This window comes from Prunus dulcis, chromosome 6, assembly GCF_902201215.1.
Source record: "Prunus dulcis chromosome 6, ALMONDv2, whole genome shotgun sequence".
NCBI lineage: Eukaryota > Viridiplantae > Streptophyta > Magnoliopsida > Rosales > Rosaceae > Prunus > Prunus dulcis.
Genome location: NC_047655.1, coordinates 28562769 through 28576412, shown reverse-complemented (window position 1 = coordinate 28576412; position 13644 = coordinate 28562769). Strand labels below are relative to the sequence as shown.

Here is a 13644-nt window from a genome sequence, read left to right as displayed (position 1 = left end):
AGCTATCAAAAAAGCAGTACCGCCACTAGTAAAAAAAACCCCTTGCGCGACCAAATTTTGCGCGACGAAAAATTATTCGTCGCGCAAAGCCACTTTGCTTGCGCGACGAAACTTGAAACTTCGTCGCTCAAAGTCTTGCGCGACCAAATTTTGCGCGACGAAAAATAATTCGTCACCCAAAGTCACTTCGCGCGACGACAATACATCGTCGCGCAAAGTCTTGTGCGACCAAATTTTGCGCGACGAAAAATAATTCGTCGCTCAAAGTGACTTTGCGCGACGAAAAGTAAACTTCGTCGCGCAAAGTCCTTATAAAAATAAAAAAAATAAAAAAAATATTTTTAAAAATTTTTTCCATGACGTAATCCAAACATTTTGTCACCTAAACCAATTTATTTTTGTTTTTTATTTTGTATGCATAACACTTAAGAAATTAAGCGGTATATATATTTATTAAGTAACTTTAAATTTATTATTTTAGATCGGATCGGATTTTTATTAGAAAAATATATTCTTGTTGTTCGGATTGGGTTTTTGTTAGAAAATATATATTTTAAATTGACGATCGAATTATTTCATTGTATTCATATCGGGTCAAGGAGTGTAGCAGTAAAAAATCATCAAAATCGGAGTTAAAATAACCGTTAAATCTTGATTTTTCATTATAACCGTCGAAAAGTTTTATCCCCTTACTTGATCTCTGAATGTTTATTTTTTCCGATTTCTGGCTATATGATCTCGAAGTATAAACAAACAAGTTTGATGGTTGGATCGTTGAAACTAGTTTTTTTGAATGCATATGCCATCAAAACAATATATTCACTAACAATTAAGAGTTTATTTATACTTTCGTTAAATATAACATAAGATTTTGTGGTATCCACTAGTGTAAATATTTTAAATTGAAGATCAAATTCAGTCATTGTATTCATATAGGGTCAAGGAGTGTAGCTGTAAAAAATCATCAAAATCGGAGTTAAAATAACCATTAAATCTTGATTTTTCATTTATAACCATCGAAAAGTTTTGTCCCGTTACTTGATCAATGAATGTTTATTTTTTCCGATTTTTGGCGTATATGATCTCGAAGTATAAACAAACAAGTTTGACGGTTGGATCGTTGAAACTAGTTTTCGTAGAATGTGTATGCCATCAAAACAATATATTCACTAACAATTAAGAGTTTATTTATATTTTAGTTAAATATAACATAAGATTTTGTGGTATCCACTAGTGTAAATATTTTAAATTGAAGATCAAATTCAGTCATTGTATTCATATAGGGTCAAGGAGTGTAGCTGTAAAAAATCATCAAAATCGGAGTTAAAATAACCGTTAAATCATGATTTTTCATTTATAACCGTCGAAGAGTTTTGTCCCGTTACTTGATCTATGAATGTTTATTTTTTCCGATTTTTGGCGTATATGATCTCGAAGTATAAAAAAACAAGTTTGACGGTTGGATTAAAAAAACAAGTTTGACGGTTGGATCGTTGAAACTAGTTTCGTAGAATGCATATGCCATCAAAACAATATATTCACTAACAATTAAGAGTTTATTTATACTTTTGTTAAATATAACATAACATTTTGTGGTATCCACTAGTGCAAATGTTTTAAATTGAAGATCAAATTCAGTCATTGTATTCATATAGGGTCAAGGAGTGTAGCTGTAAAAAAATCATCAAAATTGGAGTTAAAATAACCGTTAAATCGTGATTTTTCATTTATAACTATCGAAAAGTTTTGTCCCGTTACTAGATCTCTGAATGTTTGTTTTTTGTGATTTTTGGGGTATACGATCTTGAAGTATATACAAACAAGTCTTATGGTTAGATCGTTGAAGTGTGTGTGTGTGTGTATGTATATATATATTTATTTATTAAGTAGCTTTAAATTTATTTATTTTGTACATATAACACTTAAGAAATTGAATAGTATATACATTTATTAAGTAGCTTTCACCTTAATTATATTTTAAATCATAAAATAAAATATTTTTATTTTTTATTATTCATAACAATTATTTTTATAAATATTGTGCTACGAACCAATTTTTCGTCTCTCAAAAGTTTGCGCGACCAACAGTTCGTCGTGCAAAACTCAAAAAATTTGGGCGAGTACCAAAAATGGGACGCGGGTTTTTAAAATTAAAAAAAAAAACTTTAGACTTTGCGCGACCAATATTTTTTGTCGCGCAAAAATTTGGGCGGGTACCAAAAATGGGACACGGGAATTTTTTTATATAATTGTTTTAGACTTTGCGCTACCAATATGTATTTTTCCTCAGGCAAAAATTTAAAGATTTTGGCGGGTACCAAAAATGGGATGCGGGAATTTTTTTTTAAAAAAAATAATTTTTTTAGACTTTGCGCGACCAATATTCCTATATTCGTCGCGCAAAACTTTGTGAGACCAATATATTTTGTCGCGTAAAACTTTGCGCGACCAATATATATTTTTCGTCGCGCAAAAATTTGGGCGGGTACCAAAAATGGGACGCGGGAATTTTTTTATATAATTGTTTTAGACTTTGCGCGACCAATATGTATTTTTCGTCGCACAAAAATTTTAAAATTTTGGCGGGTACCAAAAATGCGATGCGGGAATTTTTTTTTTTTAAAATAATTTTTTTAGACTTTGCGCGACCAATATTACTATATTCGTCGCGCAAAACTTTGCGCGACCAAGCTTATTTTCGTCGCGCAAAGTGATACGGTTTTTAAAAACCGAAATAACTCCTCCACCATTTTCTCAATTTCTTTCTCTACTCTTACCTCTCCTCTCTCTTTCCCTCTCCCCAAATCCCACCCTTTCTCTCACACTCACTCCTCTCACTTAATCTCTCATCTCTCTCTTCACTATCTCTCACTCTCACTCACTCTCTCATCTATCTTTTCACTATCTCTCACTCTCTCATCTCTCTATCACTATCTTATCTAATTCTCTCACTTCTCCCTCTCATTCTCACTCACTCTCAATCTTGCCAAAAGGTATATTCTCTCCAAATTTTAAATTTTTTTCATTAATATGTGTTTTTTGAGTTAGTTTTGAGTTTGTGTGGGGTTTGGGGTTGAGTAAAGGGGAGAGATTGGAGTTTGGGTTGGATTTGTGGTATAACAATTTTAGGGGAGATTATACATTCTTTTTTTTTTTGTTGTTGTTATTTGACCATATTTGTTTTTTTTGTAGGTAATCATTGAGACTTTGATGGCTAAAGTTGAGGATTAGGAAGCTATCAAAACATATTATCCACCACTACCACCACAATATGCTTGTATTAGGATTTTATTATTTTACTTTGTTAATTCATGTGTACATTTTGAATATTATATATATATAATATTTATTGGATAATTTGATCACTATTTTTCATATGTAATTTTATTTTGAATATGTCAATTTAAATTAAAGTAATTAAGAAAAATCTTACAATTAAATTAAATTTAAAAAGTAAAAATTTGAAAAAATTACTATAATTAAATTAATATCAATTTAAATTAAAGTGATTTAAAAAAAAATCATACAATTAAATTATATTTAAAAAGTAAAAATTTTGAATAAATTAATATTAAAGAAATAATAATAAAAAGTAAAAATTAGTTTATTTTAATTAAAAAAATTTAAAACACAAAAAAATATTTCGTCGCGCAAATATTTGCGCGACGTTAGTGTTCGTCGCGCAAAACTCTAAAAATGTGGGCGGGTACCAAAAATGGAACGCGGGAATTTTTTATTTTTTAAATTTTTTTGAGACTTTGCACGACCAATGTTTTTTGTCGCGCAAAACTTTGCGAGACGAATATTTTTCGTCGCGCAAACCTTTGCGCGACCAATGTGTTTCGTCGCGCAAAGTTTTGCGGGACCAATATTTTTTCGTCGCGCAAAGTTACTTTGGCGACCAATATTTTTTCGTCGCGCAAAGTTACTTTGCGCGACCAATATTTTTTCGTCGCGCAAAGTCACTTTGCGCGACCAATGAAAAAACTTGGTCGCGCAAAGTCTTTCTTCACGATCTTTTCGCGACGGATTCTGCGCGACGAAGTTTTTGTCGCGTTAAAATTTGTGCGACTACAATGTATTTTGCGCGACGAAATTATCTTCGTCGCGCAAAGTGTAAAATGTAGTAGTGCGCATTCCAATTTGTAGTGTACTTAACGTACGTACGTACGTAGTTACTGTTGTTCATACTATAAGATATCCTTTGATTTGATTAATCTGCTTGTGTTGTGCTTGGATGTAAAAACAATAACATAATCCCCAAGTACACCTTGAAACTATCTAGGAATGACCTATATACATATATAATTATATGCATATACTTTTGACCTAATTTCAACTTAAAGTGAACGTAATTAGATGGAGCACTAAGAGAGGGTGACCAAGGATGAGAGAGAGATTATAAGAATTAGGGTTTACAAAAAGGGGCTAAAAGGGTGATATTTGTAACAAATTGCTTAGTTCAACTAGTGGATTTATCTACATCATCACAGCACATTGGCGAATCTCATTAATTTTTGGTGTTTCTTGTATTTGACATTTGTTTATAATGATTTGGTTTATTCTTTTATTTATTTAATATAAACGATAATTTAAATTATAAAAAATGGAAATTTTTCATACACAACTACAGGAATATTTAGACTTAAAGAGTGGGGGGGAGGTTATGTAATTATGCATCCATCATAATGATCATGAGAAGGGTTAGCTACTAGAGTCGTAGATAGCTAGCGAAAGGAGAAGAAAGGAGAGGAGGACGTGCAACCCACCTTCTCACGCGCACGCAACCCAACCCAAACCCTAATTCCCAAGACCGACACCCCCATGGCATTGGCATACACCACCTTCCCCATATTCTTTTTCATTTTTATTTATCTTAATTCTCATCCCCTGCTCATTTCTGATCAGCTTGTAGTGAGAGAAACCTAAAGAAAGAAGAGAACCCAAAAGCCCTCCTAAACAGACCTTAACCTTGACACCCACCCACCCTACCCTACCCTACCCTACCCAAGTTAACCCCTACTCAAAACCAAACTTTCTTCTTCTTCTTCTTCTTCGTTAAATCAGATCTCTCTTACATTTCACTTCTTATATAACTGGCTGGCTGGCTACCTATACAGCTCTCTCAATTTTCCCATTTCTTTACCCTACCTCTTCTAATTAATTAGTTTTTACTGTTTGTATCATTTCTTTAAGTAGAAAACATCCGCCTACAGATATGCGGCTCTTTCTTGTTCAAGCTTACTGAAATATATCATCACATCACTTCTAGTTGCTTGGTTTTGCTATTTTTTTAAATTTTTTTAAATTAGCTTATTTCTTCCCTGCTTCGAAAATCGAGAGTGAACCCAAAATCAGCCTCTTCTATTCTACTTGTATTTGTATAACTATAAGAGTCAAAAATTGTTCATCACCTTAATTAACCATGTATATATATATATATATATATATATATATATGATCGTTAAGATCTAAGAGATTTAAATTTATATATACATCGATCCGTGCTAGCTTCTTTTTCATTTTTCTGGATCGACCATGGCGAACCGATGGTGGGCCGGACAGGTTGGTCTACCAGGAGGAGTGAATGAAACCTCAGCAGCAGCCACCAACTCTCCAATGAAAAACATCATTAAACCAGATCTGGGAATCTCAATGAACAACAACAACACCGGAACCAGCAGCCTCGGAGGATCAGGCGGCGACGACGATGACGACCGAGACAACAACAGCGACGATCCCAAAGAGGGGGCAATCGAAGTCGCCACCAGACGCCCGAGGGGCCGTCCCCCGGGCTCCAAGAACAAGCCCAAGCCACCCATCTTCGTGACCAGGGACAGCCCTAACGCCCTCCGCAGCCACGTCATGGAGATATCCAACGGAGCCGACATCGCCGACAGCGTCGCCCGGTTCGCCAGAACAAGACAGCGTGGCGTCTGCGTCCTGAGCGGAAGCGGCACCGTCACCAACGTCACAATCAGGCAGGCGTCCCCGGCAGGGTCGGTCATGGCGCTTCACGGAAGGTTCGAGATTCTCTCGTTGACCGGGGCTTTTTTGCCCGGACCGGCACCGCCCGGGTCAACTGGAATGACAATATACTTGGCGGGCGTGCAGGGACAGGTTGTTGGGGGCAGCGTGGTGGGCCCGCTTGTGGCGTCGGGGCCGGTGATGGTGATCGCAGCCACGTTTTCAAATGCGACGTATGAGAGATTGCCGTTGGAGGAGGAAGAAGAGGTGGGTGGTAATAATTCGGGGCAGGCGGCGGGAGGAGGGGGGTCCCCACCGGGGATTGGTGGTAGCGGAGGAGGGATGGGGGACCCGTCGATGGGGGTTGGGGTTTATAACTTGCAGCCGAATATGCTTCCGAATGGAGGAGGACAGGCACTGAGCCATGATCAAGGCGCGGCTTATTCATCTTGGGCGCATGGTCAAGGTGGTGGTAGGCCTCCATTTTAATTAGTTAGTGAATTAATCAATCAATTTAGGGATATGGATTATTGTGAATTAATTATGAATAATATATATATTGAGAATGAGTAATTAGCAGTTGTAGTAGTAGTGTTTGGAATTAACTTGAATTTAAGAGAAACTTTTGAATGAATGAAGCTGCAAATCTCTGTTGTGCTTAATTTGTACTTAGAGATGAGTTGAAGAACTGGTCATCAGTGGATTGTACTCTCTCTCTGTGGACTGTCCGACTGTATGTATATTTTCCAATAATGATCATGATAGTTAACTATTTTGTTTCTGCATCTTCTTCTTCTTCTTCTCTTCTCTTGTTAGTTATGAATTAGTCATTTTATCTACATCAACAGGTATATATATATTAGTTAATTACCAATGAAAAACAATCATGATTGATGAAGGTGTCAAATTGAAAAAGTACAACATGTATATTTTAATTAATTTCTACAACATATATCTTTGGCATCAATTTTGTATATTATATATATAAATATACTAGTATATGATATCATATATATACACATGTTCGTCTCTTTATAATTATATAATTATATTATCAAGTTTTTAAAGTCTAATTTTTAAGAGTTTAATACGCAGGTCCGTTTCTCTAGCTAATTTTCTATTAGCTAGTTTTATAGGACCAGCTTTGGTGATAAACTTTGGCTACTAATTAAACTGCATATATTATATTGGTATATATAGGATTCCAAAAACTTTGCTATGCATGTCTAATTGAAGAGCCAAACCTGAAGCCCGAAGCTATAGCTTGCTTAATCTATGTATAAATACAATATAATTCTAAATTAAGGTGCTGCAACTAGTCCCCTGACATGCGTATTTTTCCACATATACATATAGCACTACTTAGTCTTAGTGGCATGAATGTGCGTAATGGAGAACAATAGTCAGCAGATTCCCAAGCTATCATATATAAAGAGTTTAATACACATTTATAGTTATTCTCTCATTTGAATGTTCTCTCATTCAAATGTCTGTACGTTATTATTGTACGGATACCATTATAAATAAGGAAAAAAACAGGGAGGGGTAATAGAAAATATATGGCGTCCGCAAGATAATAACGTCCGGACGTTCACATAAAAGAATATATATATATATATATATAGCTTTCATTGTGAGATCATTCAAATAAGCTTATTTGAGAGACACCCTTATAGGGCCGATTTTACATTGTATTTCACTAATTCAAACAGTCTATTTTTTAGATAATCATTCAAAAATCATCTCTACAAAAAATCACTTGAATCCGATATCATTTGACCACTCAATTCAGTTATTGAAATTTTAGTATTTTCTTAAAGCACCGTGTTCATTGATTTTGTAAGACACAATTGGATGTTGAAACGGTTTCCGATTTGTCTAATTTTTTGTAAGGATGATCTATGAATGAAGACCTAAAAAATAGATGGTTTGGATTATTGGAAAAAAAATTGTAGGGTACCTTAAAGAGCGTTTTAAAGAGCGTCTCTCAAATAAAATTATTTGAGGGATCTCTTAAATAAAATTATTTGAAAGATCTCTCAATAAAAAGAGACTCTATATATATATAAAAAAGATTTATATGCGCAGAAATTCGAGTTTTTGGGAGAAGAAACACACCCAATTATTTGAAAGGCCATCAGAGCAGGGCATGCATTGCATATAAGATGAGTGCAGCAAATGCCTTGAATATATCAGTGATGTGGAAGATCGAAATGACCATATATAACAATTGTCCAAAACAAAGTCATCTGTGGATTTAATATAACAAATTTACAAATCCTGTTGTTATTATTATAATTAAGATAGAGTTGTTTTATATTTGGATGGGACATGATGCACGACAAAATTCAAGTTAGATAGATTAATATTAAGTAAAGGAAAAGTTTAAAGGATGTCTTCTTGGCACTCAAAGGATACATATAGATGATGATATAATCCCAGGCCAAAGCCAGATATGGAGTTGTTTACTGAAACACGGAGGACCCTCTTCACATGGATTCACGTGTCATTGTTTAATCAACCCTAATTAATTTACATTTGTTTATGATAATATTACCTAGTAATTTGCATACAACATTCGTTATAAATTATAAAATTATTTATAATATAAAGCAGCTTTGCGATGTGGATGGAACCCACCTTGAGGAGTTTAATATTAAAAGCAGATCAGACCAGGATGATTACAATTAAATAATCTTGGGACGACTAAGACTAGAAAACAAATAAAACCTCCTTTTTGTGCACCAGTAGTTGTCTTTGCTCATTGCTCTCTTTGCTCATTGCTCTTTGCTGGTGTAGTTTTACCAACATGTTTTTCAAGCCCCCGGTTCCGTATGAAAGTCTAAACAACGCAATTAACTATAATACTTTGGAAAGGGAATCCGCAAAAACTGCATTAAGGAAATGAGGACAACCCAATAAAGTTGAAGTTGGATAATATAATAATAATAATAATAATAATAACATAATTAATGGAAAACCTACTGAAATAATTAACGAATAAAATAAATCACCGGTGGAGAAAAAACTGAAAGCATATTATCACTTTCCATCTCTACCTCTGAAGATGAATGTGAATGATGCAAACACAATTAATAATTTATAAATATTAATTAAAATTTGTATTGGATTGGATGCATGCACCTGCCGTGGAGTACACGTCGTCTTTGGCCGGATTAGGTGCTCTGCTCTCCAACTTCACTGCTGTTTCTGCAAAAGCTACTAATAGGGCATTCATTCATTCATATTATAATTAATTTTATATTAAAAGATGGATGCAGGCTTGCTTTTGTAATTGACGACGTGCTTTAATGCTTCGTTTCGTAAAACGCTTTCAACCTGTACGCAGCTATATATACTATATATTTTCTGTATGAACTGATCGCTATTCGAATGACAACACGACAACCAGCTCTTGGATCTCATTTTGAAATTAGATCGATCAACAAATCATATACAATCCTTTTATTAGAATATTTACTTTAATCATGATTCATGGGATGGGATCGCGGGAGTGCCTATCTTAATTCATTTTCCTCCTTTGTCCTTTCAATTAATCTGTAAGATGTGCATATAGTAGTGACAATCTGCTTTTACATATTTAAATGCAAGCTTTAGCTTAGAATAGCTTTTCAATAGCGTGATTACTTTATAAACCTCTGCAGTTCAGTAAAACAGGTGGTGTTCCATTATTTCCAGCAGGAACAAACCAAATTCTTAAAGGGTGGAATTGAGCATTACAAAAAACCTTTGTAAGCCCAACTTTGTTTCAGATATTGCATGGAGATTATTAGAAGAAAAAAAAGTTACATATATATATAGTTATTGTTTGTGCAAATAATCTCACGGGAGAATATTCGCTTCTGGATCCTTCAACATTCGATCTTCCTTCTCTCTCTTCCTTGATTCCTGTAAAAAAGATTGGAGTAAGTAGACCACACCCGGGGGGTGTTGGCCAAAGGCCCTATGATGCCTAAGTTAGTTCGAGTGTTTGTAGGAAAATAATAGCTAAGCAAAGGGTACGGAGTTGTATGTAGGGTGTAAACCGGGTGGCCGGAGCCGTGTGTGGTGGCCGGGGCCGTGTGGAGAAAATATGGAGAGTAGAGAGGGAGAGAGAGCTTCGGGTATTTTTCTCGGGTATAAGGAGTAGATTTTCTGAAGTCGTCTTGAATGATGAATGAGGCCGTCTATTTATAGGAGCCTCGGGGCTAGGGTTTCGTAGGGATTGAGTCGGCTTTGATAATATCCGAATTAAATATATTATCTCTTAAGAAGATAATATATGAATTAAATGATATTATCTTCTCTTTATTAGGATAATATCTTAATTAATGATATTATTTATTTAAATAAAGATAATATCATATTAATTAAGATATTTATCCCAATTAATTAATTAGCCAGATAAACTGGTTTAATTAATTAATTTAAGAGATAATCTTCTTTTTCACGTGGCGTGCCCTGATTGGAGACGAAAATATATGCTCCCACAAATGCCCCCAGCTTCTGCATTGCGCTTGCGTGGCATGTAGGAGATGAAGTTATTTTTTTCGAGCTCTCCAACTGTGTCTGGGCTTTATTATGTGAGTTGAACTCCTTCGCAGATCGGATTCCCAATTGGTGTAGGCTTCTAACTGTTGTTTGGAGTTGGATTCCCAGTAGGAATGAGCTTGTGATTCCTTCTTGACCCGGGTTGTCCAACCTGTATAAATACAGGGTTTCTCTTCACTCTTTCTCATATCACAAACTTAACTTCTCTACCTTCTGGCTTGAGAAAGATTTTGGAGAATTTGTACTGCTTGTTGAGGAGAGGAGTTGCCGTGCATCCCAAGTAAGTCGAGCTCGTAAAATATATATGTATGTATATATATATATATATATTTTCAATTTTTGGCAGCAAGGAGATGGTCTAGCATGACTTGCAATTCGTGAGAAATAGTGGACAAATAGCTGGGGAATTCGTGCTGGAATCAGATGGAGCATGAGGCATATGCTGGTCTTGGAGCTACCTGGCCTAACTTCTGTCTTCTGCTTGTAGTGAGTGACATCAGCAAGCAATTGGAGCTTGGGCCTGACATGGCTAAGGTTAGCCGTGCTTTGAACGTTCCCCGAAAGTTTGTGAGTGGCGCTGGCTGTTGAGCGAGTATCGGGAGGAAGACGGTGGTCTGCCCCCTGCCGAGGATGTCGAGAGATGGAAGCAGAATGGTCCGGACCCTGATGATCTATCTGCTGAACAGGATGAGTGCTTTGCTGAACCCCCACCAAAAAGGAAGGCCGATGTCAAGTCTTCGAGAACTCCAGCTACTTCTTTACGGGTGAGGAATGTGTCTCCATTGAGGAAAAAGCCAAGAGATGCTGATTTTCCTCTCCGAAGTTCGGGTCGTTTACACCAGTCGAAGAGTGGAGGTCGATGTGTGAGGTCTGCTCATCCATCCAACCATCATGATCCAACTGTTGAGTCACAAGCAGTTAAGCGTGGGGTTGGTTCATCGTCGTCAATTCCTTTGGAAGTAAGGTTGGCAGAGGCTAAGAAAGCAAGAGAGTCATCTGCTCGGGAAAAAGGTTCTTCTGCAACATCAGCAGCTGATTTAAGGGTGGACAAGCCTAGCCCTACAGGGGATGCGGGCGTGTCTGATCTGCTCAAGACGCACTTTCTATCGAGTCCATCTGCTTGCGCTGAGTTGGTTGATCAAGTCCGTCAGGCTGGTGATCTTGGTACTTTTTCAAGTCTTTCCTTGGAAAAACAAAGAGAAGCAACACTTCATCTGCTTCAAAAAGGAGTGGTTTTTGCTGCGGAGACCATTCGAAACTCGTCGTCTGCTGTTGCTGTTGCTGTTGCCCCCTCTTCTGCTCAGCTTAGTGAGTTGGAGAAGAAGAATGCTGAGCTGGCTAGCAAGCTATCTGCCGAGCAGACTCGTTACGAGAAGAAGACGTCTGATTTGCGGGCGATGATATCTGAGCTGAAGAGTTCCCTTACTGAGAAGGATTCCGAGCTCAGCTCTTCTGCTGTTGACTTGGCAAGTCGAAAAGAGGCTTATTTCAGCCCTGAGCGCAAGAATGCTGACATCTCTCATAGTTATGACAAGCTTTTGGCTAGGTTTCACACCCATCATAAGTCTGCTGAAGAATCCAAGTCCGAAGCTGTCATGGACGCGTACAAGTTAGGCTACTTGGACTGCACAATTGGATATGATCCCTTCTATGCCATTGGAGATGAAGACATCGAGATTCTCTATCCTCACTTGCCCCCTGTGCAAAGTGAGGAGGTTAATGCTGCAAATACCAAATGAGCTGAAGAGCAGGTGGCTGAAGAGGCAGTAGTTGAAGAAGATGGAGCAGAGGATGATGCAGCTGATGAGGCGGGGGCAGACGTCATAGATCATGCATGTGGAGCTGCTGAGAGCGTGGCTGATCAGGTGGACGCTGAAGAGGCTGCAGATCAGGGGTCTCCTGCTTGCGTTTCGGAGTAGACGAAGACTTCTTTATTTCTTTTCAGCTTTTGTAGTCTGCTTTTTGTTTAGAATAATTGGTCTTGTTTTGACCATCTTCTTTTTGTTTGAACTTGGCCGGTTGGTCACTTTGCTATGGAAATTTCAGTCTTTATTTTTTCAACCTCAATTTGCATATTGTCTTGTGAACTGCTTGAGTAACCGGTTCGTGTCTTGCGGTGTATTTCCCCTGAGATTTTGGCAAAAGCCAGGTTCCCCCTTGAGGGACTCCGGGCGTTTTCTGCATTTTTCCAAACGCTTAAGACGCTTCTGGTAGTTGCCCTGCGTCTCCCTTAGGACGCTGCTTATGGACGACTGTATGACTATCCTGCCCCCCTTAGGAAACGGATAGGAACCTGGATACCTCCCTTAGGAAATATCTGGCGCACCCTGCAACCCCCTTAGGATGCTGCTTTGTGGGCTGCGTCTCCCGAAGGACGCTTTGGTTGTCGCCCTGCGTCTTCCTTAGGACGCTTTTTATGGACAAATTTTTTGACTATCCTGCCCCCCTTAGGAAACGGATAGGAACCTGGATATTTCCCGCAAGAAGCATGGTGACCCCCTTTTAAGAAACTCCTGGCGCGCCCTGCGTCTCCCGTAGGACGCTGTTTTGCAGGCTGCGTCTCCCGAAGGACCCTTCTGGTCGTCGCCCTGCGTCTCTCTTAGGACGCTTTTTATGGGCATCTGTTTGGCTATCCTGCCCCCTTAGTAAACGGATAGGAACCTGGATACCTCCCTTAGGAAATTCATGGCCCACCTTGCAACCCCCTAAGGATGCTGCTTTGTGGGCTTCGTCTCCCAAATGACGCTTTTGGTCGTCACCCTGGGTCTCTCTTAGGACGCTTTTTATGGGCAACTGTTTGGCTATCCTGCCCCCCTTAGGAAAAGGATAGGAACCTGGATATTTCCCGCAGGAAGCATGGTGACCCCCTTTCAAGAAACTCCTGGCGCGCCCTGCGTCTCCGTTAGGACGCTGTTTTGCAGGCTGCGTCTCCGGAAGGACGCTTCTGGTCGTCGCCCTGCGTCTCCCTTAGGACGCTTTTTATGGGCAACTATTTAGCTATCCTGCCCCCCTTGGGAAACGGATAGGAACTTGGATATTTCCCGCAGAAAGCATGGTGACCCCCTTTTAAGAAACTCCTGGCGCGCCCTGCGTCTCCCTTAGGACGCTGTTTTGCAGGCTGCGTCT

The 13644-nt window shown here is 38.1% G+C and overlaps 1 protein-coding gene across 1 annotated transcript; it reads left to right on the top strand.

Annotated features, from left to right (window-relative positions):
* Positions 1 to 5538: 5538 nt before the first annotated feature.
* On the top strand, positions 5539 to 6456 carry LOC117632249 (AT-hook motif nuclear-localized protein 20-like). The gene has a single exon (XM_034365686.1). The coding sequence runs from the start codon at positions 5539 to 5541 to the stop codon at positions 6454 to 6456; it is 918 nt and encodes a 305-aa protein (XP_034221577.1).
* The last annotated feature ends 7188 nt before the right edge of the window (positions 6457 to 13644 follow it).